This window comes from Bubalus kerabau, chromosome 15 (genome assembly GCF_029407905.1).
Source record: "Bubalus kerabau isolate K-KA32 ecotype Philippines breed swamp buffalo chromosome 15, PCC_UOA_SB_1v2, whole genome shotgun sequence".
NCBI classification, from domain to species: domain Eukaryota; kingdom Metazoa; phylum Chordata; class Mammalia; order Artiodactyla; family Bovidae; genus Bubalus; species Bubalus kerabau.
In genome coordinates this window covers 5382482-5409665 of record NC_073638.1, presented here as the reverse complement: position 1 = coordinate 5409665, position 27184 = coordinate 5382482, and the positions used below count along the sequence as shown (strand labels likewise).

General features: G+C 36.6%; 1 protein-coding gene across 1 annotated transcript in view; it reads left to right on the top strand.

Moving 5' to 3' along the window:
* The window catches only part of DYNC2H1 (dynein cytoplasmic 2 heavy chain 1), a 406508-nt gene that overhangs the window by 33778 nt on the left and 345546 nt on the right, over nt 1-27184 (top strand). Inside the window, exons 14-22 of the mRNA XM_055547490.1 lie at nt 2295-2447; nt 3032-3130; nt 4131-4270; nt 4353-4581; nt 5743-5870; nt 18204-18319; nt 21291-21418; nt 25865-26014; nt 26727-26932. Of these exons, the coding sequence (XP_055403465.1) occupies nt 2295-2447; nt 3032-3130; nt 4131-4270; nt 4353-4581; nt 5743-5870; nt 18204-18319; nt 21291-21418; nt 25865-26014; nt 26727-26932 (1349 nt within the window). The remainder of the gene's footprint in view (nt 1-2294; nt 2448-3031; nt 3131-4130; nt 4271-4352; nt 4582-5742; nt 5871-18203; nt 18320-21290; nt 21419-25864; nt 26015-26726; nt 26933-27184) is intronic.

Here is a 27184-nt window from a genome sequence, read left to right as displayed (position 1 = left end):
TTTGTCTTACCATTTGTCAGTTCAAGTGAAGTGTAGAAACTTTCCTTGTAGTTAGGTCTCTTTACTCCATTCACTTATTTCATCTTAATTATTTAGTATCCTCTATACACAAAGAACACTGTATCAGATGGAGTTTGCTTCAGTCATCAAATATCAATAAGAAATTTATGAGAAGAAGGATAGTTTATTTTTTTATTTGCATTTTCTGCATCCTAACATTCTCTTTTCCTTTCTGAAGTTCTATGCTTTTTTAAAAAATCATTTTCTTCTTATTGAGAAAACTTTCTTTAGCCATACCTTGAGTAGGTTTGCTGGTGACAAATTCTCTTAGTTTTCCTTTGAGAATGTTTTTATTTTCCCTCATTTTTGAAGGATGTTTTCAGCAAGTGTAAAATTCACAACTGACAGTTGTTTTCTTTTAGCACTATTTTTTGAGTGTTTTTTTTTTTTTAAATTTAGATACTAAGAAGTAGTTAACATATTAAAATAAATCAGAATCAAATACACATTAGTAATAATGGCAAACGTTTATGGAGTACATACTATGCTAAATGATTTGTATAAAATAACTCAATTATTAGATAGTCCTTTATTTGTATGAATATACATGCATACACAGATATGGATACACATACATTTATAGATTTTTTTGGTATATGTTATAATTTCATCATATCATCATCATTTCTGTTTCATACATGAAACCCATGCCTTTAAGAGGTTCAATTACAAGCTCACTCATGGCAGCTAGCAAGCAGAATGCATAGGACTTGAACTCAGAACACAAATGTTCAAACACTACCCCCAATTGACTATTCAGATGCTACATTAAAAAAAAAAACCTTTCCAGAATTGCTGTTCTAATCTATTCATATATCCTTATAGTATAAGCAGCAATTTGTACATTACAGTATGTTTTTCATAATTAAACTTTTGGTCATTTGTAATGAGGCCACGGACCTACAATCCTAAGGCATTTCCTGTTTTCCGGAGGCAGGGTTTTCTTAGCACTTGTCTTTCCACATTCTATCATTTATTATTTTTTAATTAATTAATTTTAATTGGAGGAGAATTACTTTACAATATTGTGGTTTTTGCCGTACATCGACATGACTCAGCCACGGGTGCACGTTTCCCCCATCCTGACCCCCAGTCCACGTCCTCCCTTCTCCACCGCTTAGGGTTTTCCCAGAGCGCCGGCTTTGAGTGTCCTGCTTCAGGCATCGAACTTGTAAGTGTCGTTCCACTTCCTCTTGTCCCTCGGGGTTTCAGCTAAGAAATCTGCTGCTATTTTCATTCCTTTCTAAGTGACTCTTTCTCTCTGACACAGTGAGGTATAGCTGGAGGACAGGGTGAGTGTATATATTAAATTTCTGCTTGTGTCTGCAGATGCCATCCTGACAAAAGTGGAGCACTGCCTCGCACTGCTTCCTTTTTAGCTGGGCGCAGTGGAAGTCTAGTGTCCCCTTTTGCCTTCTGACGACTTCCCACCAAAGCAGGATACCAGTTGGCGGTGTCTTATTGCCTCCATGAAGAGGATCCGCCCTGCTCCCCCCCTGAGCTCTGGGACCTGGTGGGAGAATGCGGAGGGCTGGTGCACACGCTCTGTTGCAGGCTGGTGAAGGTGGCTGCCCCGCCTCTGTCAGGCGCCACTGACCTAGCAGGGGATGGAAGAGAAGCGCCTCTCCTGGTCCCCTGAAACGGCAGAAGTGGCTGGGTTTCTACTCTATTGGGTTGGAGTAGGGGGTGTGTGTGTGTGCTTAGTCACTCAGTTGTGTCTGACTCTGTGACCCCATGGATTGTAGCCCACCAGGAGTAGGGTGTATATCATAAAAAGGTTTTCTGTCATTCAGCCACTGTTTTCCTGGTCCTGTGGCTAGAGGGAACAGGCTTCTTCTGGAGTCTTTTTCTGTTTGCCTCTGAGGGTGGTTCCAGGTTGTAGACTTCTCCGGCATCCTGTCCGGATATATGGGACACACTAAGGAAATCCTGGTGTGTTGTTCCTTAATCCCCAATGTTTCTAGGCTGTCCACCTCCTTAGTTTTATCTTTTAGTCTTCCTATGCTGTTTGGTGTGTTATGTCTGGGTTTTTTAGCTATAAGAGGGACAACTTGGAAGGAATGGAGCTGCTCAATCCTGCCCAGAATGCCTTATTGTTTATAAAATGGAAAAACTACTGTGTGCTCTTTTATTGCAGGTTAGTGTTATGGACAGTTGTACTAATGACGTAGAATATTGAATCTTTAAAAAAAAAAAAGAACTATATTTGAACACTGTCATTTGTTGTACCTTAGAATTCAAAAGCAGGAAGTGGGGGAAAGTCACACATTACTTGGGATAATCCTAAAGAATTAGAAGGCTACATCCAAAAACTCCAAAATGCTGCTGAACGACTTGCCACTGAAAATAGGAAACTGAGAAAATGGCACACTACATTTTGTGAAAAGGTATATTTTATTTATAAAATTTAATAAGCTATGAATAGTATTATTTAAAAAGTAATTTGATACACTTTTAAATAACTTCTTATTTGGGAATAATTTGAGACTTAAAGTTGCAAATAAAGAGTTCACAGTTGTCCTTCACCCAACTTCCCCTATTGTCAACAACTTATGTAACCATAGTATGTTTATCAAAACTAGGAAATAAACTTTCGAATTTTAAAACTTTTTCATTGAAGTCCTTTTTCTTTTCAAGGGTCCAATCCCAGATCCCACCTTGTATTTACATTTTAAGGTTCTATAGTCTCTTCTCCCTGAGTCTTATCTTGTGTTTCATGACCTTGATACTTTTGATGAGTACTGATCAATTATTTTGTCTGTTGACTTGATTCTATATGATGCCTTCTCATTTTTAGATTGAGATTATATGGTTTTAATAGGAATACCACAAAAGTGATATTTTGCCTTTCTCAGTACATTGATCAGATATTGATATGTGTTATTATAGGTTGAGTTAATTTTGATCACTTGGGTAAGGTGGTGCCTGTCAAGTTTTTCTATTGAAATTTTTGTGTTCTAATTTTTTACAGGTGGTAGTTCTTATGAACATTGATTTGCTTCGGCAGCAACAGCGGTGGAAAGATGGATTACAAGAATTGAGAACTGGCTTAGCAAGTGTAGAGGCGCAGGTAAAGTGTGTTTTACTTTATGTCTACACTCTGAAATATGAAATTTTCAGAATTTGAATATATGAATCGATGAAAAGTTCATAAAGGTTATCTGTAAATCTTTGCTAATGAATTGCTCATACATTTAGAATTTAACTGAATTATGTATAAAGACCATAAATTAGCAGCACATTTACAAGTAAAAGTACAAGTTTTGTTTGTCTTACGGAATGCCAGATCCCTCAATTTAGACTCTGTAAACAGTTTTTCTGACTTCGTGCTTAAATATCTACATTCATTAGTTTTCTTTTAAAAGGTGATGTCTGTTGTGACAAAGTTAAGTGTAGGCAGAAGTCAAATTACTGAAATAACTCTGTTTCAGAATTTTTTTTGTTATATTTCAGTAAAATGTCATTTCCACATATATTTTGATATTAGATGATCTGTGTAAAAGTAGTTAGCACAGAATCTACCTTGAGATGTTAGTGGAATATGAGGTAGGTGTTTCAAACATTTACATATATTTTTTGGTTCAAACTGTAAAAAATAAATAAAAATTTAAGCATTAGAATTTATATGCTTATGGTTATATGGAAGCAGAAAAAATATGTAAAGTATTATCATGTTTTTAATGTGCAATGGATTATTTAGGGAGTGGGAAGGGAATAGAAGAGTTATATTTGATGGGAATTTTGAAAAAGGGCTAAGAAATTTATAAGATATGGTTTCTGTTATTGTTGTTTTTATAGGATCATAAAATAAAGTCCACATATAAAATTCATTTACTAGTAACTTGATTTTTAAAATTTTGCTGGTCTTGTGTATATTATTTATGAGCACAAAGATTAGAGATTTTCATATTTGACTTTAGATATACAAGTAGCAATTAATATATGTTTAAGATATTTAAGATGAGGGATTTTTGGCTTATAATTTTACCAAATGTTACATAAAAGCATTAAATGAAAACCCATTCTACCACCTAATTATTAAAGTAAAAAATGTGACTATAACTTACTAGGGATTTCAAGCAAGTGACATGCATGCGTGGAAACAGCACTGGAATCATCAAGTGTACAAAGCTCTGGAGCATCAGTATCAGATGGGCTTAGAAGCACTTAATGAGAATCTGCCAGAAATAAATATAGATTTAATATACAAGTAAGATTTTTAAAACCCAATTTAGTTTTCAGTATATAATTTTTCGGTAATTTATATTTTAAGGTTATTTATTTGCTTTCAGACAAGGACGGTTGCAATTCAAGCCTCCTTTTGAAGAAATTCGAGCTAAATATTATAGAGAAATGAAGAGATTCATCAGCATTCCTAATCAGTTTAAGGGAGTGGGTGAAGCAGGAGATGAATCTATTTTTTCTATTATGATTGATAGAAATGCAAGTGGATTTCTGACTATTTTCAGCAAAGCAGAAGATCTGTTTAGGAGACTGTCAGCTGTTTTACATCAGCATAAGGTATGGGACATGAAATTGTCCTATTATAATATTCATCTGATTGAATTAGTATTAAATGTACAACTCAATAATTGATATTGTGTGGCATAAAATAAAAATATGCAAACCAGAGGGCCAAAGTTGAGGATTCTGTTAAAATCTAGATTTATGCTACAAATTTGACTATTTGAAGATTGAGAAACTAATTCTTCTTTCTTTTCTTCTTTTGAATGTTATATCAACTTGGAATTTGATATGACTCTCTTGTGTCATTTTTAGTTCCTTTCAGGAAAATATATATAGAAACATTTATCCTTTTCTTCATTCTTTGGATTGAGAATATGCCATGGAGGGAAGCCTTCTACATTAATGAAATTGACATGATTTAATTTCTTCCTTTTGTGTAGATAAATGTGAAAGTGAAAGTTGCTCAGTATGTTCGACTCTTTGCAAACTATACAGTCCATGGAGTTCTCCAGGCCAGAATACTGGAGTGGGTAGCCGTTCCCTTCTCCAGGGGATCTTCCCAACCCAGAAATCAAACCCAGGTCTCCCACATTGCAGGCAGATTCTTTAACTGAGCTGCTGAGGAGGCCCAGGAATACTGGAGTGGGTAGCGTATCCCTTCTCCAGCGGATCTTCCCAACCTAGGAATCAAACTGGGTCTCCTGCATTGCATGCGGATTCTTTACGAACTGAGCTATGGGTGCATCATACTAACTCTTCAGAAATAAACTCTAATTATATTTATTGTTCATTTTATTGATCCTGAGGAGTGACTGAGAATTCAGTAAATTTTTTAACTGCCACTGCAGTGCTTCTGCATTTTATTTTTCTAGAATTAATTGAATCTGGACGATGTCAGATTTGTAACCTATAGTAGCTCTTGGCTTGGTAGAAGTGGTTTTGCCTTTGTATACATCAAACTTGAGAACGTAAAGAAAAGATTTTTTGCAATCTCTTCAAAAAAGTTTTATGATTACTGCATTTTTATATATATATATTTTCCCTGTTCATTTTTTAGGCTTTACGGTAATGATTATATGTACATAACTTAAGTTGAAATTTACCTGAAACTTCTCTTTTGCCTCTTTTTATTGTTCTTGATATTTGGACTCTAATCTTTTAAATGTTCATTTATTAGTTCTAATTTTTGAAATAATATGTTTTTCATTTAAATAGGAGTGGATTGTAATTGGGCAAGTTGATATGGAAGCTCTAGTGGAAAAGCATCTTTCTACAGTACATGATTGGGAGAAAAATTTTAAAGCACTGAAAATAAAAGGGAAAGAAGTAGAACGGCTTCCAAGGTATAATACAGAAGTTAAAGAAGTTAAAGTAATATTTAACAGAGTAGCAGTTTTAACCATGGGTATAGATGGGTACTCTTCACTTAGTGGTACTGAAGACAAGTTATTGTCTTACCTTCTCCAGAGCTCAGCTATAATGCTTGAGACTCATCTGAGTAGAGCACTGCTGAGACTAAGAGCCTCTTCTAGAGGTTCTGCTGGCTGAGACCTAGTTGGATAGAATAGACTGGGGAGGAGGCTTCTCTCAGACCTAACGTATGATGTGCCCGGGCACAGTCTAAGAACTGTGAGAAGCTACTAGAGGGAGCATACCGGGGGATATTTGACCTTAATTTTGTATGGCTCTGGCTTTCAGAATGCTCCGGGAAGCACACAAAACAGTGCTGCATCTAGGTAGTGCCCTAAATGTGGAGAAAACCCTCTGAGGGGCATTTCATAACCCAGAATATCCTCCTTACTTGCTGAAATTCTTATCAGTGGGACCACTCAATGCAATGAGCTCTAGGAAGGAAGGGCCTTGTTGAATTGTACATATATTACGTATTAAGGGTAATAACACTTTTATTAATTCATTTGTTTATTCTTTCAATAAATATTTGCTGATCATTTCCAGTATGCGAAACCTGTCCTATGAAAGTAGAAAGATGACGGAGTTCCTGAGATGAAATCGTTTGCTCTCCAGTAGTACAATAAGACAGGTGTATTTGATGATAAAGTCAAGTACATGGAGGGGTTGAGAGAGTGGGCTCTGGAGTTAGATGGTTCTTACTAGCTGCATGACTTTGACAATTACTTAGACCCTGTTAACCTCAGTTTCCTCAACTTTAAAATAGTTACAGCTATATCATTTATTTCACAGTGTTTTGAAGACTAAGTGAGTAATTTGCATATAAATTAGAAGGTAAATTCTCAGTGTTAGTTGTTATTAATTGTTATTATTAATACTAGATTAAGAGGTATAGAAAGTTAGTCGCTCAGTCGTGTCCTACTCTTTGAGACCCCATGGACTGTAGCCCACCAGGCTCCTCTGTCCATGGAGATTCTCCAGACAAGAATACTGGAGTGGGTTGCCATGTCCTCCTCCAGGGGATCCTCCCAACCCAGGGATCAAACCCAGGTCTCCCGCATTGCAGGCGGATTCTTTACCAGCTAAACTACCAGGGAAACCCACTTTGATTAGAGTTAATTTTTTGCTAGGGACTAGAAGAAATATTTCTGGAAAGTAGTAGATAAAGAACAGATTTGGGAGAGTCTTAAATTGTAAAACAGGTGATTTGGATTTTATTTAGTTAGAGCGATTAGTTGTTGAAGCTTTCTAAAGAGAAGTGTGTCAGTACCAAAGCTATACATTAGGAATGTTAGTCTGGTAATAATGAGTCGTGTGGTGGCATCAAGAGGTCCTGGAGGAAGCGAGGTTGGCTTGTCTTCATCCTGAAGACTAGGACTAATTAATTGAATTTAGTTGTTGGTGTTCCAAATAAGGAGGAGGAAATATTCTGAGGTGTTAAGAGGTCTTCCTGGAGGAGGGAACAGCTACCCACTCCACTATTCTGGCTTGGAGAATTCCCTGGACTGTATAGTCCATGGGGTCACAGAGTCGGACACGACTGAGCAACTCTCACAAGAGGTCTTTCTTTTATTTCACAGTATGGTCTTAGTTGCAGCATGCAGGATCTTCATAGAAGCATAGAATCTTAGTTACTCTGCCATCTGTGGCATCTTAGTTCCTGGACTGGGGATTGAACCCACATCTCTTCATTGCAAGGCAGATTCTTAACCTTTGTGAAGCTCCAAGATTCTTAACCACCAGGGATGCCCCAAGATGTCTTATTCTCAAAGGCAGATAAGGGATGAGGAATAGAGAAAAAACAAATGACTTGAAGGCTTGAGTTTGGATGACTGGGATAATGATAGTGTCATTGATGTTAGTTTGAAGTAAGGAAAAGATAATGCTATTGTGATGTTTCTCTTCTCTGTGGATACTCTTTTTGAGCACTTGCTTGCCCATCTAGTATGACTATGCTGTCACCTGACTCTTCAAGATCGCTACTACTGTTTGTTCCTTTCTATAGACAGCTCTCCTGTTTATCCATCCCTGCCAAAGCTAAACAAAACAAAAAGGATGCCTGTCCTCCATGCCATATTTCATCTTTTCTCTTTCTTGCTGGTAAATTAACATGTATTCATCTAAGTGAGTGGACACATACATAAACGCACAAATATTTATATTATGGGTATTTCGGGAACTATGCTATAATATTAGATAAGCCATATTCTAATGATGTACTTCAGATATGCTAGTAAGGATATACTTTTTGGGTAGGCTATCTATGTTTATCCCATTCTATCTATGGCTAAATGAAACCTCATTTGCATGTTATTAATATTTTCAATTGAAAAGGTGAACATTAGTCTTGTCCACAAGATTCAGCAAGTACTACTCTGGTATAATTGTATTATTTTATGTGTTAATTCATTAGTAAAAATCTGGTATTTTTTCAGGTTTACCAAGATTTTCATATATCAAATATTAGAAATACTTGAAAGATTAGAAATTTTGAAATTTTATGTTAGAATTTCAAAAATCGTATAACTTTATGTATTAATATAAGACAAATTGCCTCTTATATGTGATGGTTAAGAATTGGCGTTTAAACCTCTCCAGTTAATGGGTGACTGAAAAAATAAGTAAAACTTTGTAAGAGAAAATTGTACTTTTATAATGAAATTGTATTTAACACTTATAACTTGCTTTCTAAGGATATCACCTGGTTCTATGTTTTAAAAAGGACCTTTCTAAATAACATTTTCCTCAGTCTCCACATATTTTTAAACTTTATATAATTTAAGATAAATACGAGGTTTTACTTAGATGAACGAGTCTGGTTCAACTTCTAATAATATTTGTCAATGTTATAATTTGCATTCAGAGTACCATGCAAAGAATTAGTGTTCTTAAAAATACATGCATTTTTCTGATTATTAAAATAGTAATTTGTTTTATAAATTTTTTAAAATATAAAAAACACAATGACAGTTGCTGTTAGTGTTTGATGTTTTAGACATATTCATACATCTGCCTACAAAATTTGGATCATACTATAACCTGTTATTTTTATTTAACACTAATCATTAGTATTTTGCTATGTTATTACCTGGTCCTCAAAAATATAATTTTAAATTATATGGATATGTAATAACTTATTTAGCCATTCCTGTATTTAGCTTATTTATAATTTTTGACTGTTATAATTAATACCTTGACAAGATACCTGTAGGTAAATCTTGGAGTCTGAAAATCTTAGGATAAATTAAAAAAAATTAAGTTACTAAGATAAAAGAGTATACCTGTTTTAAAACTATTTGTTAAATATTGCTAAATTTCCCTTTGCAAAAATTGTGTGATTTTATACTCTGACCAACAGTACTGAGAGTTCTCTGCCCATATGATTGAACATCTGAATTAATAATTTATTCCATTTTTGTGAATTAGGTCTAAAATGGTTTTATTGCTTTAGTGTATTCATAATCTATCTTCACTTTCTGTATTTGTTTTTTTTTTTTTTTTTTTTTTTTTAATTTTATTTTATTTTTAAACTTTACATAACTGTATTAGATTTGCCAAATATCAAAATGAATCCGCCACAGGTATACATGTGTTCCCCATCCTGAACCCTCCTCTCTCCTCCCTCCCCATTCCATCCCTCTGGGTCGTCCCAGTGCACCAGCCCCAAGCATCCAGTATCGTGCATCGAACCTGGACTGGCAACTCATTTCATACATGATATTTACATGTTTCAATGCCATTCTCCCAAATCTTCCCACCCTCTCCCTCTCCCACAGAGTCCATAAGACTGTTCTATACATCAGTGTCTCTTTTGCTGTCTCGTACACAGGGTTATTGTTACCATCTTTCTAAATTCCATATATATGCGTTAGTATACTGTATTGGTGTTTTTCTTTCTGGCTTACTTCACTCTGTATAATAGGCTCCAGTTTCATCCACCTCATTAGAACTGATTCAAATGTATTCTTTTTAATGGCTGAATAATACTCCATTGTGTATATGTACCACAGCTTTCTTATCCATTCATCTGCTGATGGACATCTAGGTTGCTTCCATGTCCTGGCTATTATAAACAGTGCTGCGATGAACATTGGGGTACTCGTGTCTCTTTCCCTTCTGGTTTTCTCAGTGTGTATGCCCAGCAGTGGGATTGCTGGATCATAAGGCATGTCTATTTCCAGTTTTTTAAGGAATCTCCACACTGTTCTCCATAGTGGCTGCACTAGTTTGCATTCCCACCAACAGTGTAAGAGGGTTCCCTTTTCTCCACACCCTCTCCAGCATTTATTACTTGTAGACTTTTGGATTGCAGCCATTCTGACTGGTGTGAAATGGTACCTCATAGTGGTTTTGATTTGCATTTCTCTGATAATGAGTGATGTTGAGCATCTTTTCATGTGTTTGTTAGCCATCTTTATGTCTTCTTTGGAGAAATGTCTATTTAGTTCTTTGGCCCATTTTTTGATTGGGTCATTTATTTTTCTGGAGTTGAGCTGTAGGAGTTGCTTGTATATTCTCGAGATTAGTTGTTTGTCAGTTGCTTCATTTGCTATTATCTTCTCCCATTCTGAAGGCTGTCTTTTCACCTTGCTAATAGTTTCCTTTGATGTGCAGAAGCTTTTAAGGTTAATTAGGTCCCATTTGTTTATTTTTGCTTTTATTTCCAATATTCTGGGAGGTGGGTCATAGAGGATCCTGCTGTGATGTATGTCAGAGAGTGTTTTGCCTATGTTCTCCTCTAGGAGTTTTATAGTTTCTGGTCTTACGTTGAGATCTTTAATCCATTTTGAGTTTATTTTTGTGTATGGTGTTAGAAAGTGTTCTAGTTTCATTCTTTTACAAGTGGTTGACCAGAGTTCCCAGCACCACTTGTTAAAGAGATTGTCTTTAATCCATTGTATATTCTTGCCTCCTTTGTCGAAGATAAGGTGTCCATATGTGCGTGGATTTATCTCTGGGCTTTCTATTTTGTTCCATTGATCTATATTTCTGTCTTTGTGCCAGTACCATACTGTCTTGATAACTGTGGCTTTGTAGTAGAGCCTGAAGTCAGGTAGGTTGATTCCTCCAGTTCCATTCTTCTTTCTCAAGATCGCTTTGGCTATTCGAGGTTTTTTGTTTTTCCATACAAATTGTGAAATTATTTGTTCTAGCTCTGTGAAGAATGCTGTTGGTAGCTTGATAGGGATTGCATTGAATCTATAGATTGCTTTGGGTAGTATACTCATTTTCACTACATTGATTCTTCCAATCCATGAACATGGTATATTTCTCCATCTGTTAGTGTCCTCTTTGATTTCTTTCACCAGTGTTTTATAGTTTTCTATATATAGGTCTTTAGATTCTTTAGGTAGATATATTCCTAAGTATTTTATTCTTTCCGTTGCAATGGTGAATGGAATTGTTTCCTTAATTTCTCTTTCTGTTTTCTCATTATTAGTGTATAGGAATGCAAGGGATTTCTGTGTGTTGATTTTATATCCTGCAACTTTACTATAGTCATTGATTAGTTCTAGTAATTTTCTGGTGGAGTCTTTAGGGTTTTCTATGTAGAGGATCATGTCATCTGCAAACAGTGAGAGCTTTACTTCTTCTTTTCCAATTTGGATTCCTTTTATTTCTTTTTCTGCTCTGATTGCTGTGGCCAAAACTTCCAAAACTATGTTGAATAGTAATGGTGAAAGTGGGCACCCTTGTCTTGTTCCTGACTTTAGAGGAAATGCTTTCAATTTTTCACCATTGAGGATAATGTTTGCTGTGGGTTTGTCATATATAGCTTTGATTATGTTGAGGTAGGTTCCTTCTATTCCTGCTTTCTGGAGAGTTTTGATCATAAATGGATGTTGAATTTTGTCAAAGGCTTTCTCTGCATCTATTGAGATAATCATATGGTTTTTATTTTTCAATTTGTTAATGTGGTGTATTACATTGATTGATTTGCGGATATTGAAGAATCCTTGCATCCCTGGGATAAAGCCCACTTGGTCATGGTGTATGATCTTTTTAATGTGTTGTTGGATTCTGATTGCTAGAATTTTGTTAAGGATTTTTGCATCTATGTTCATCAGTGATATTGGCCTGTAGTTTTCTTTTTTTGTGGGATCTTTGTCAGGTTTTGGTATTAGGGTGATGGTGGCCTCATAGAATGAGTTTGGAAGTTTACCATCCTCTGCAATTTTCTGGAAGAGTTTGAGCAGGATAGGTGTTAGCTCTTCTCTAAATTTTTGGTAGAATTCAGCTGTGAAGCCGTCTGGACCTGGGCTTTTGTTTGCTGGAAGATTTTTGATTACAGTTTCAATTTCCGTGCTTGTGATGGGTCTGTTAAGATTTTCTATTTCTTCCTGATCGAGTTTTGGAAAGTTGTACTTTTCTAAGAATTTGTCCATTTCTTCCACGTTGTCCATTTTATTGGCATATAATTGTTGATAGTAGTCTCTTATGATCCTTTGTATTTCTGTGTTGTCTGTTGTGATCTCTCCATTTTCATTTCTAATTTTATTGATTTGATTTTTCTCCCTTTGTTTCTTGATGAGTCTGGCTAATGGTTTGTCAATTTTATTTATCCTTTCAAAGAACCAGCTTTTGGTTTTGTTGATTTTTGCTATGGTCTCTTTTGTTTCTTTTGCATTTATTTCTGCTCTAATTTTTAAGATTTCTTTCCTTCTACTAACCCTGGGGTTCTTCATTTCTTCCTTTTCTAGTTGCTTTAGGTGTAGAGTTAGGTTATTTATTTGACTTTTTTCTTGTTTCTTGAGGTGTGCCTGTATTGCTATGAACTTTCCCCTTAGGACTGCTTTTACCGTGTCCCACAGGTTTTGGGTTGTTGTGTTTTCATTTTCATTCGTTTCTATGCAAATTTTGATTTCTTTTTTGATTTCTTCTGTGATTTGTTGGTTATTCAGCAGCGTGTTGTTCAGCCTCCATATGTTGGATTTTTTAATAGTTTTTCTCCTGTAATTGAGATCTAATCTTACTGCATTGTGGTCAGAAAAGATGCTTGGAATGATTTCTATTTTTTTGAATTTACCAAGGCTAGCTTTATGGCCCAGGATGTGATCTATCCTGGAGAAGGTTCCATGTGCGCTTGAGAAGAAGGTGAAATTCATTGTTTTGGGATGAAATGTCCTATAGATATCAATTAGGTCTAACTGGTCTATTGTATCGTTTAAAGTTTGTGTTTCCTTGTTAATTTTCTGTTTAGTTGATCTATCCATAGGTGTGAGTGGGGTATTAAAGTCTCCCACTATTATTGTGTTATTGTTAATTTCTTCTTTCATACTTGTTAGCATTTGTCTTACATACTGCGGTGCTCCCGTGTTGGGTGCATATATATTTATAATTGTTATATCTTCTTCTTGGATTGATCCTTTGATCATTATGTAGTGACCATCTTTGTCTCTTTTCACAGTCTTTGTTTTAAAGTCTATTTTATCTGATATGAGTATTGCTACTCCTGCTTTCTTTTGGTCCCTATTCGCATGGAAAATCTTTTTCCAGCCCTTCACTTTCAGTCTGTATGTGTCCCCTGTTTTGAGGTGGGTCTCTTGTAGACAACATATGCAGGGGTCTTGTTTTTGTATCCATTCAGCCAGTCTTTGTCTTTTGGTTGGGGCATTCAACCCATTTACGTTTAAGGTAATTACTGATAAGTATGACCCCGTTGCCATTTACTTTATTGTTTTGGGTTCGAATTTATACACAATTTTTGTGTTTCCTGTCTAGAGAATATCCTTTAGTATTTGTTGGAGAGCTGGTTTGGTGGTGCAGAATTCTCTCAGCTTTTGCTTGTCTGAAAAGCTTTTGATTTCTCCTTCATACTTGAATGAGATCCTTGCTGGGTACAATAATCTGGGCTGTAGATTATTTTCTTTCATCATTTTAAGTATGTCTTGCCATTCCCTCCTGGCTTGAAGAGTTTCTATTGAAAGATCAGCTGTTATCCTTATGGGAATTCCCTTGTGTGTTATTTGTTGTTTTTCCCTTGCTGCTTTTAATATTTGTTCTTTGTGTTTGATCTTTGTTAATTTGATTACTATGTGTCTTGGGGTGTTTCGCCTTGGGTTTATCCTATTTGGGACTCTCTGGGTTTCTTGGACTTGGGTGATTATTTCCTTCCCCATTTTAGGGAAGTTTTCAACTATTATCTCCTCAAGTATTTTCTCATGGTCTTTCTTTTTGTCTTCTTCTTCTGGGACCCCTATGATTCGAATGTTGTAGCGTTTAATATTGTCCTGGAGGTCTCTGAGATTGTCCTCATTTCTTTTAATTCGTTTTTCTTTTATCCTCTCTGATTCATTTATTTCTACCATTCTATCTTCTAATTCACTAATCCTATCTTCTGCCTCTGTTATTCTACTATTTGTTGCCTCCAGAGTGTTTTTAATTTCACTTATTGCATTATTCATTATATATTGACTCTTTTTTATTTCTTCTAAGCCCTTGTTAAACCTTTCTTGCATCTTCTCAATCCTTGCCTCCAGGCTATTTATCTGTGATTCCATTTTAATTTCAAGATTTTGGATCAATTTCACTATCATTATTCGGAATTCTTTATCAGGTAGATTCCCTATCTCTTCCTCTTTGGTTTGGTTTGGTGGGCATTTATCCTGTTCCTTTATCTGCTGGCTATTCCTCTGTCTCTTCATCTTGTTTAAATTGCTGAGTTTGGGGTGTCCTTTCTGTATTCTGGCAGTTTGTGGAGTTCTCTTTATTGTGGCGTTTCCTCGCTGTGTGTGGGTTTGTACAGGTGGCTTGTCAAGGTTTCCTGGTTAGGGAAGCTTGTGTCGATGTTCTGGTGGATGGAGCTGTATTTCTTCTCTCTGGAGTGTAATGAAATGTCCAGTAATGAGTTATGAGATGTCTATGGTTTTGGGGTGACTTTGGGCAGCCTGTATCTTGAAGCTCAGGGCTGTGTTCCTTTGTTGCTGGAGAATTTGCTTGTTATGTCTTTCCCTGGAACTTGTTGGCCCTTGTGTGGTGCTTGGTTTCAGTGTCGGTATGGAGGCGTTTGATGAGCTCCTGTCAATTAATGTTCCTTGGAGTCAGGAGTTCCCTGGAGTCAGGGATTGGACTTAAGCCTCCTACTTCCAGTTATCGGTCTTAATTTTACAGTAGTTTCAAAATTCTCCTTCTATCCAGCACCACTGATAAAACATCTACGTTAAAGATGAAAAGTTTCTCTACTGTGAGGGTCACTCAGAGAGGTTCACAGCGTTACATGGAGAAGAGAAGAGGGAGGAGGGAGTTAGAGGTGACCCAAATGAGATGAGGTGGAATCAATAGTGGAGACAGTGGGCTAGCCAGTAGTCACTTCCTTATGTGCACTCCACAACTGGACCACTCAGAGATGTTCACGGAGTTATACAGGGAAGAGAAGAAGGAGGCAGGAGACAGAGGTGGCCAGAAGGATAAAAGGGGGAAATGAAAAGGCGGGAGACAGATCCAGCCAGTAATCAGTTCCTTAAGTGTTCTCCACCGTCTGGAACACACAGAAATTCACAGAGTTGGGTAGAGTAGAGAGGGGTTAGGGAGGAGATACAGGTGACCTGGTGGAGAAAATGGAGAGTCCAAAGGGAGAGAGAGCAGTCAAGCCAGTAATCTCGTACACTAGTGAAAAATGGGTCCTGAAGATTGGGTTCTTAAAGGTACAAAATTGGTAACAAATACATAAAAACAAAAATTAGAAATTAGAGTAGAGTTTGGAATTTCAAAAATGCGATGTTAATGAAAAGGAGAAGGAAAAGAAAGAGAGAAAAAACGAACAAAGAAAAACAAACAAGGTCGTGAAAGTAATAAAGAAACTACAGGTACAAAATTGATAACTAATACCAAACAGCAAAAATTAAAAATACAGAGTAGAGTTTGGAATTTCAAAAATACAACGTTAAAAAAAAAAAAAAAAAAAAAAAAGAAGAAGAAGAAAAATAAAGAGAGAAAACAAACAAACCAACAAAAACAATGTCGCAAAAATTATAAAGAAAATACAGGTACAAAATTGATATCAAATACCAAAAAGCATAAATTAAAAATCTTGAGTAGAGTTTGGAATTGCAGATATACGATGTTATATAAAAGAAGAAGAGAAAGAAACAGAGGAAAAAAAAAAAAAAGTCACAGCAATTATGAAAAGAACTATAGGTACAAAATTGATAACATATATCAAAAGGCTAAAATTAAAAATCTAGAGTAGAGTTTGGAATTTCAAAAATGCAATGTTAAAGAAAAGAAGAAAAAGAAAAAAGAAAAAAAAAAAAAAAAAAAAAAAAAAAAAAAAAAACCACGGTCAAAAAATTATAAAATATATATATGAAGTTTGCTGAAGAAGAAAAAAAAAAAAAATAGGGTCTTTTTTTTTTTTTTTTGCAAAGTAATAGTTATAAAAGTGAAAATTAAAGGACAATAGAGGACTTAAAAAAATTTTTTTTTAATTAAAAAAAAAAAAAGAAAGAAAGAAAGATTGATCGTAAAAATAGTAAAAATATATCTAGGTCTTTCTCTGGTTTTGTTGTGAGTATTGTGGGTTCAGTTCATTTTTGGCAGTTCCTTAGTCCGACTTATATTTCTCAAGATCTATAGGCCCCTTCCTATGTAATCCGTAGTAACCACAGGGTTTTAATCTATGGCCTGTAGCTTCCAAGGCGTTTCCCTCTGTTAGAGCTTCTTCTGTTTGCTGGTCTCTTCAGTGTCTGGTTCCCGCCCTGACACAAAGGGGACGGTGGAGGACCCTATTTTTTTTTTTTTTTTTTTTTTTTAATTTAGGCTCACTTGTTCAGCCGCGCTGTGGGGAGGGAGGGAGGGATGCTGCAAACAGATAACACTGGCGTGCGCTCGAAGTGCCTCGGCCACACTGGGTCTGCCCCCGCTCACGGCGCGTGTAACCTCCCTGCCTACACTGCTTGGGCTCTAGGTTGTTCCGCCGGGAACAATCAGAGGCCGGCCCTGGACTGAGCTCCCAGGTCCAAGCCGCTCAGGTTCAGGCACTCGGGTAGTCCTCAGAGGCGCAGACTCGGTTGGGCCTGCGTTTTGTGTTCTTCCCAGGTCGAGCAGCTCAGGCGATGAGGTGCTTGGCGGGCGCCAATGCTGCGACTTATCGCCTCCCCGCCACTCGGTTATCTGGGTGTAAAACCGGCGCACCTTCTCAGGCAGATGTTGACCGTCCAGACCTCCAAGAAGTTTTAGTTAGCAAAGAAGCCTGCTTACAGTTTTATAGATAGTGTCTCTCTGGGGCTGCGATTGCCCCCTTCCGGCTCTGGTTGCCTGTCACCGGAGGGGGAGGTCTGCAGCCGGCTATCTCTGTTCAGTCCTTTGTTCTGTGCGCGGGCCTGGCGGTGTCTTAGGTTAGGGCTGGCTTTTCGCGTGGTAGATATCCCACAGTCTGGTTTGCTAGCCCAAATTATTTCGCTCAGATAGCGCTCAGGACATTCGGCCCGATTCTTACTCTAAGGGACACAGCCCGTGCCGCACTTCCCTGCCCAGCCCCCGCTTGCTAATGCCGTGTGCAGGCGTCTGCGCTGCTTCTCCGCTGGGGGAGTTCCCGTAGGGCTCACAATCCGCGATTTTTAATTGTTTATTTTTTTTTTTTTTTCCCCTCCCTTTTATGTTGCCCTCTGTGCTTCCAAAGCTCGGCACAGATTCGGCAGTGAGAGGGTTTCCTGGTGTTTGGAAACTTCTCTCTTTTTAAGACTCCCTTCCCGGGACGGAACTCCGTCCCTCCCTCTTTTGTCTCTTTTTTTGTCTTTTATATTTTTTCCTACCTCCTTTCGAAGAGTTGGGCTGCTTTTCTGGGTGCCTGATGTCCTCTGCCGGCATTCGGAAGTTGTTTTGTGGAATTTACTCGATGTTTAAATGCTCTTTTGATGAATTTGTGGGGGAGAAAGTGTTCTCCCCGTCCTACTCCTCCGCCATCTTGGCTCCTCCTCCCTCTGTATTTGTTTTATTTCTCCTATCGTTGTTTGTGCTTTGAGTCCAGGATAATAATTTATTTTATAAATCTTTAAATGAGTATGTTACATACTGTGACAAGTAAAACATTTAAAAATTTGAATATATTCATGTTGATACTGTAGTATTTTATAATGTGCTACTTTTTAAAATATGATACATTGGATTATTAAAAACTGTAGTATGTGTAAGGCATTTTTGTTAAAATCTAAATGTGCTTAAGGATCACAATGATAATTTTGGGTGTATTACACAAGATCATAATGACACTCTTTTCCTCCACTTAGTCTTTTTCATGTCAAAATATGTCCTTTGGCATTTTTCAGTGCTGTCAAGGTAGATTGCTTAAATATTAATTGTAACCCTGTGAAGACTGTGATTGATGATTTCATCCAGAAGTTATTTGACATGCTTGTTCTTTCTTTGAAGAAGTCCATCCAGGGTAAATACACTTGTTAATTGTTTTTGGTTATGAATATGAGTCTCAATGATGATTAAAATAAAAAATAATCTAGAGAATTGTATGGAATAAAAATCAGCTTAAGATGATAATTTTAGTAAAGTAGGAAACTCCATGAGGTCTAAAAATTGAAGACTTTTTTTATTATTTGCAGTGTGAGCTAGTGTCAGTTTGTTGCATATTTCACTGAGAAAGGGGGTAATTCTGGTATAATGTATTTGTCCTTACCTTTTCAAAGGACTCTAGGCGTGCCTCAGAAATATTGCAGGTTTATTTCCAGACCACCGCAGTAAAGAGATTATTGTGATAGAGTCATGTGAATTTTTTGGTTTTCCAGTGCATGTATAAGTTATGTTTACATACACTGTAGTCTCTTAACTGTGCAGTAAGCATTGTGTGTAAATAAACAATATACATGCCTTAGCTGAACACTGCTTCATTGCTAAAAACGCTAGCCATCAGGTGAGTCTGCAGCGTGTCATGATCTTTTTGCTGTTGGAGAGTCTTACCTTGATGTTGATCGCTGTTGACTGATCAGGGCAGTGTTACTGAAGGTCTAAGTGGCCATGGCAGTTTCTTAAAATAAGAACAGTCAAGTGTTTTGCATTGATTGACTCTTCCTTCCATGCACAGTGTCTCTATAGCTTTCAGTGCTGTTGGATAGCATTTTACCCACTGTAGTACTTCTTTCAGAATTGATGTCAGTCTCCTCAAACCCTCCACTGCTTCATTGACTAAGTTTATGTAATATTCTAAGTCCTTTGTTGTCATTTCAGCAATCTTCATAGCATCTTCAGCAGGACCAAAATCTCAAAATTACAAGTAACCACTTCTCTGCTCATCCATTAGAAGCAACTCCTCATTTGTGAAAGTTTTATCATGAGATTGCAGCAATTCATTCACATCTTTAGGTTTCACCTCTAGTTATAGGTCTCTTGCTGTTTTTTAAACCACATCTTTAGTTACTTCTGCCACTTAGGGCTTGAAGCTCTAAGAATCATCCAGGAGGATTGCAATCAGCTTCTTCCAAACTCCTGGTAACACTGATGTTTTGACCTCCTCCCATGAATCATGAATGTTTTAAATGGCATCTAGAATGGTGAATCCTTTTCAGAAGATTTTCAGTTTACTTATCTCAGACCCATCAGAGGAATCAGTATCTGTGGCAGCTGTAGCCTTATGAAATGTATTTCTTAAATAATAAGACTCGAATGTTGAAATTACTTATTGATCCATGGGCTGCAGAATGGATATTGTGTCAGCAGGCATGAAAACAACATGAATCTTGTATATCTCCATCAGAGCTCGTGGGTGACCAGGTGCATTGTCAGTGAGCAGGTGTATTCTGAAAAGAATCTTTTTTTTCTGAGTAGTAAGTCTTAGTAATGGGATTAAAATATTCAGTAAATTATGTTGTAAACAGATGTGCTGTTGTCAGGCTTTGTGTGTGTGTGTTTTTTTTCCATCAGCCTTTGTTGTTCTATTTCAAGAGCACAGGCAGAATAGATTCAACATAATTCTGAAGGGTAGTAGGAGTTTTGGAATGGTAAACGAGCATTGGTGTCTACTTATCTGCATTAGCCTCTAACAAGAGAGTCGGCCTGTCTTTTAAAGCTTTGAATACAGGCATCGACTTCTCTTCTCTAGCTATGAAAGTCCTTGATGATGTCTTCTAATCGAAGGCTGCTTCATCTGCCTTCAAAGCCTGCTGTTTAGTGAAGCAGCCTTCATTAACTATCTTAGCTAGATTATCTGGGTACCTTGCTGCAGCTCCTCCATCAGCACTTGCTGCTTCATCTTGCACTTTTCATGTTACGGAGATGGCTTCTTTCTTTAATCTCATGAAGCAACCTGTGTTGGCTTAAGCTTTTCCTCTGCAGCTCCCTTGCCTCTCAGCCTTTATAGAGCTGAAGGAGGGTGGGCCGCGCTGTGAATCAGGCTTTGGCATAAGGGGCTGATGGCTGGTTTCGTCTTCTGCCCACATCACTAGCACTTTCTTTGGATCAACAATAATGTTGTTTCACATTGTTATCATCTGTGTAGTCACTGGAGGAGTACATTTAATTTCCCTTAAGATCTTTTCCTTGGCTAACTGTTTGGTGCAAGAGGCCTAGTTTTTGGCCTATCTCATCGTTAGATATGCCTTCCTCACTGAACTTAATCATTTCTAGCTTTTGATTTAAAGTGAGCAATGTGTCACTCTTTAATTTGAACACTTAAGAGGCCATTAATTGACCCAATTTTAATATTTTTGTGTCTGAGGGAATTAGAGAGGTGGAACAGTCTGAATATATACAACACTTATCAATTAAGTTTGCTGTCTTATGTGAGTGTGGTTCATGGTACTTTAAAACAATTAATAGTAACATCAAAGATCACTGATTAAAGATCACCATAGCAAACGTAACAATATGAAAAAGTTTGAAATATTGGGAGAATTACCAAGATGTGACACAGAGACTTGAAGCAAGCAAATGCTGTTGGAAAAATGGCACTGATGCTCCATGCAGGGTGGCCACAGACCTTCAATTCATAAAAAATGCAATATTTACAAAGCACAATAAAATGAAGCACAATAAAATGAGGAATGCCTGTACTATTTTCCAAAATATCAGTGTTTCCTTTTTCATTTAAACTGAAATATGTTCTAGCATATTATTTCAAAGACTGAAAAAGTTGCCAACTTATAGTAAAACTTACTAAGAGTGAGTAAATACATTTCCACTTTCTTCTAAAAATTTTTAAATGTTATATAAAGCAATTACAATTTCATGAGAAGAAATTTTTTTGCTTATTCTATACTTTGAATTTTTCTTTATGAAAGCAAATGACAACTTAGGACTTACTGTATTTCATATAGTGATTACTTCTAACATTACATGGTTTAGAAATTATGTAATTGCATTTTTTTGATGATAAAAACATTTCTTATATTTCAATGTTTCCTTTTCAGCTCATTTACATGAAATTGACACATTCGTTACTGAGGCTATGGAAGTCTTAACAATTATGCCCCAGTCTGTGGAAGAGATAGGTAATGCAAATTTACAATATAGTAAGCTACAAGAACGGAAGCCAGAGGTAAGAATCACAAAGTAATTTATTATTTTTTTTAACTGTACTGGAATGATTAAATCATGTAATATTATGTGACTGCAAATATCATATAATTATAATATTATAAGGAAGTCTATAAAATTAGTCTGCTTATGATTGAACTCGATGTTTGTTGTTGTAATGAAACAGTAACCACAATATATATTGTTTTCGGAAGTATTTGTGACCTTTTATGATGTGGCTTATTAGAATAAGACTAAACTTAAATAGTTCATGCTGTTACTTCCAAGGTTGTACTTTTATGATGCTTAAATATGAAGTTAGTGCTGAATTAGGAGTACACACACACACACACACACACACATGATGGAAGAGCTCATAATTAGAGACAAAGATAAAAAGGTGGTTAAAGATTCATAAAAACTGTATCCAGAAGGCTAGAACGTAGAATAAATAAGCCACAATTTGTAGAACATGTTATAGGTGATCTTAGTTATGTTTGGAGGAAAGAGGAGAAATAATTCAAAATAGATACAAACTTTTATGTATTCCTCTTGCAGGATAGGTTGAAAATTACAAGATAGATTAGAGGTGAGAGAAATAATATACCTTCATGGTAGAATGAATGATAAACTTTTATATGGTAGGCTTAAAGGTATAAAGAGGGTTTAAAGGCAAATAAAATAGTGTACTTGTCTTGTAGAAGGAAGTAACTAAAGAAAGAATAGCATTATGAACTGTGGCAGTTAGCTAAATCATGGAGGCATTTATTTGACAAATACTTACTATAGATTGAAGGCAGGAGAAGGGGACGACAGAGGATGAGATGGTTGGATGGCATCACCGGCTCGATGGACATGAGTCTGAGCAAGCTCTGGGAGTTGGCGATGAACAGGGAGGCCTGGCGTGCTGCAGTCCATGGGGTCGCCAAGAGTCGGACAGACTACAGATCACCTCATATATTGCAGGCATTGTGCTAGGCACTGCGGTTGCAAGTATGGTTGCTCTGTGTTACTGAAATCTGCATTCATGTGTAAGTGTGTGTTGTGTGTGCATGTGAGAGAGATAGAGACGGAGAGGAAGAAAGGAACATGAGGAGCTAGATTAGTAAGAGGATGAGCGTGCCCAACTGCGCGATGTTTCTCAGGGTGGTGATCCTGGAGACCATATCAGACAGATGACATCTGTTTGCACTGGGACCTGCCGGGTAAGGAGGCAACCATTCCAAGATTTAGAGGGCAGATGTAACAGTGGATACACAGATCTTAAGGTAGAGGACCTTGATATACTTAAGGAAGTGAGATAGGTGTAAATACTTAGTTATCAAGAGAGCCATATTATTCAAGGAAAAAGTGGTTTGAGTGAAATTGGAGAGGTAGGCAAGGGCCTGATTAGGAAGGGACTTTCAGACAATCCTAGGGAGTTCGAGTTCTTTTCTGAGAGTAGTAGAAAAATTTTAGAGGGATTTAAGCAATGAGAAGATAAATGTGGACTGCATTTTGAAGTGATTACTCTGGCTGCTTCGTGGAGAATGGATTGGAGGGAGACAATAGTAGCAGAGAGTTAGTAGGATATTCTAGTTTGTGTACAAAAGATGATCTAAGCTTATACCATGGAATAGCAGAGGAGATGGAGAGAACCAGAGAAAGTGATGATGCATTTTAGAGTTAGAACCAAGGTCTTCTGATGCGTTAGAAGTAGACAGGGGATTAGAGGAAAAGAAAGAAACATGTCTCTTAGGTTTTTGGCTTTAGCAGCTAGGAATCTAATGGTACCATTTACTGAGATGAGGATGACTAGAGAGGAGTTGTTTGGGGATTGAAGGTAGCAGGGATTGACATGTCATGTAGAATGAGGAATTTGGAATTTAGAGTAAAGGTGAAGATTAGAGATATACATTTGGAAACCATTTTAACATTCATGATGTTTAAAGCCATAGAATTGAACTAGCTCTTCTGATTGACAAACTGTAGAGGGTATAGAATCAGGTTTGAGCATTTCAAAATTTAGAGTTCAAGTATAGATGGAGGCAGCAAAGGAGATTGATAATGACGTGGAATGAAAGACATGAAGCATATCATCACAAAAACTAAGGGAAATAGATGTATGTTGGGAACTACATGTGAGGCAGGGTGTGGCATGAGACAGAATAAAGAGCTAGGCAGAAGCCAGGTCATGTGAGCCACACAATTCTGTGGACACTGAGGAGTCACTGCTGGGTTTTCAGCAGCAAGATGTTACAGAATTGTGTTTTGGTATGTACCCCTGTTGGTGTGTGGATAAGTATCTTTGCATGCAGATAGACTTGGAAACTGGCTTACAGGTGGCACTAATGGTAAAGAACCCTCCTGAAATGCAGGAGGGTATGGGTTTGATCCCTGGATCAGGAACATCCCCGGGAGTATGAAGTGGCAACCCCCTCCAGTATTCTTGCCTGGAGAATCCCATGGACAGAGCAACCTGGCAGGCTATAGTCCATGGGGTCGCAAAGAGCTGGACATGACTGAAACAACTTAGCTCGCTTACATGCACGATACAAACTTGGAAACTTGTAATGTCTTCACAGGCTTAAGTTCTTTTCACACTGGAAATGAGAATCCTGCTCTGTTTTCTCTTTAGGGCTTCACTGATAGCTCAGTTGGTAAAGAATCTGCCTGCAATACAGGAGACTCCGGTTCAGTTCCTGGGTTGGGAAGATCCCCTGGAGGAGGGAAAAGCTACCTACTCCAGTATTCTGGCCTGGAGAATTCCATGGACTGTAGAGTCCATGGGGTCCCAAAGAGTCAGATGCAACTTTCACTTTCTGTCTTCTCTCTCACTGACGTTCCTAGTACAACATGGATTCTTGGTTAATTGTTTCTCTGTTTCTCAGGAATTGCAAACTGGCCATTGAGATATATTTGATTTTTTGTTGTTATTGTCTGTTATGTAAACATAATGATTTTTAAATATCTTTCAATGGATTTTACTGCTTTGATAAGTAGCAAAAGTACAGTTATAAATTATAGGGCACTATTGTTTTATGGTGCTTTAAAAGATCTAGAAGCAATTTGAGCAGTTTAGCACTTATTGACCTACACCTGGGCTCTTTAATGGACTGCTCATTATATACAACTCAGGGCATTTCAGGCAGAAGCTAAATATAGGAGCTTGATTCCGATTCTTCAGTTTTTCCTTTCTTTCTCTTTCTTTCATTTTTTTCTTTATATATATATATATATTTTATTGAAGTATAGTACTTAACAATGTTTTAGGTACACAGGAAGGTGATTCATTTATATGCATATATTATTTTTCAGATTATTTTCCATTATAGGTTATTACAAGATATTGACTGTAGGTCCCTGTGCTATACAGTAAACCTTTGTTGCTTGTTGCAACAAAAATTGGAAAACATAAACTAAATGAAATGGTAGCATTGAATATGAAATAGAAAAAGTGAAACAAACTAGATAAAAGTTAAAGATCATCATATAGTCCAGTTGTTTTTGAACATGACTGCTCAATAGAAACATATCTGGAACTTTGGAGAAAAAAAAGCAATACTTGATCATTTGCATTTTTCAAAAAATTTCAAGATAATTCTGATATGCATCTGGATTGTAAAAAGTGATTACAGATTTTTCTATTAAATGGTAGTTTTGGTGATATTCAGTTCAGTTCAGTTCAATCACTCAGTCGTGTCCGACTCTTTGCGACCCCATGAATTGCAGCACTCCAGGCCTCCCTGTCCATCACCATCTCCCGGAGTTCACTCAAACTCATGTCCATCGAGTTGGTGATGCCATCCAGCCATCTCCTCCTCTGTTGTCCCCTTCTCCTCCTGCCCCCAATCCCTCCCAGCATCAGAGTCTTTTCCAATGAGTCAGCTCTTCGCATGTGGTGGCCAAAGTACTGGAGTTTCAGCTTTAGCATCATTCCTTCCAAAGAACACCCAGGGCTGATCTCCTTCAGAATGGACTGGTTGGATCTCCTTGCAGTCCAAGGGACTCTCAAGAGTCTTCTAGAATTCTGTAATTTTTCTGTTTGTTGACCAATCATGATACAATGATATTAAGTGGGTAATTGCTACATAATCACAATAGTGAAAGATGTTTCTCAGATTTCACAATCAATAGCCAGACAAAAAAGATAATTAATTGCAAACCATAAGTCTCCAGCATTTTCTTTGAGTGGAACCTGTATAATAATGTTACTTTGAATAGATATAGTATTGTCTTCCTATAATCATGATTTAATTTAGTTTCATATTACCACTTTTATTATCCTTTTTAATTGATGTTTGAGTGCTTTAGTTGAGTTTGCATGTAATAATATATATTAGAAACTTTATATCTAGAAATTTAACAAATTATATAAAAGCAAAAATCCTGATTTAAAAAGCAAATCATAAAACAATTTTAAATAAATGGAATCTTAATAAATTTGATAAAGTATGTTGTTTTTCACATATTATTTTTTAACTTTTAGATTTTGCCCTTATTTCAAGAGGCTGAAGATAAAAACAGACTTTTACGGACTGTGGCAGGTGGAGGTTTAGAAACAATTAGTAATCTGAAAGCTAAGTGGGATAAATTTGAGTTGATGATGGAAAGTCACCAACTTATGATTAAAGACCAGGTAAGAAGCTTTCTTTGTTAAAATGAGAACAGTTTTTTCCCTCATTTACAATTTCTTGTCTTTATTCCATTATAGCTCACATTTATAAGAATTTTCTTTATTGATGGAATTGATCTCCCTCAGCACTTCTATGTAATAAGATATTTTGTATAAGTGATGATCATGTCACAGAGTTTACCTTCACTTATGCCATAGCAAGAATATATATGACAGTATTATCAGACTTCCTTATGAATGGTTTGTTACCTACTGTGTGTGGTGTCTTGTAAGATTCCAGTCTGGAAGCTGTGCGCATCTATTGTGCTCGTATCCTACTGACCAGAACCTAGTGTTCTGGCGGTGAGCTGCATGGGAGACTGGGAGATGCCCTTCTTTATTAAGCAGCTGTATAATCAGGTAGAACAACTGAATGTCACTGAGTAAACTTTTTTCATCATATTAATTTTGTTGATAGTTATCACAGATGCTATTAGTCACGTGAATGGTTTTGTAATGTTGATGTTTGCAGTATATCTTTTGTTATTGTAAATTTAGTGTCTAATTTATTTTTGAGTTAATTTATTGTACTTGAAATAAATAATGAAGAAAAATCTTTAGAAAAGTTGATATTGATGTTTTTTGACCTTTAAATAGAAAATATTGGAAGTAAAAATGTGAATATAAAGTAGAAATTTACATTGAGTTAAATTATGTATACTCTGTTGACTTATAGATTGAAGTGATGAAAGGAAACGTCAAATCACGTCTTCAGATTTATTATCAAGAACTGGAAAAATTTAAAGCTCGTTGGGACCAACTAAAGCCTGGTGATGATGTTATTGAAACAGGCCAGCTGAATACTCTTGATCAAAGTGCAAAGTCAATAAAAGAGAAGAAAGTTGAATTTGATGATCTTGAAGTCATAAGAAAAAAGCTGCTGTACGTTTATTCTTTAAAACTGATAGTGCTTATTTTGGAAAAAAAGTTTTATGTTTATATATTAAGCTAATAATGTACCTGTATCTGTTATATTAATGTCTTTTTATAAGCTTCAGCAGTTTAAAAAATACCAGTATTAAGTGCTCATGCTACTGTTTTCTTAGGAGTTGTTGAATTATATTAGGAAAGAGAAAAGCAAATAAAACCAAGTTTCTGGTTGGGCCTAGAAATAGAAATAATAGAAGTAATAAT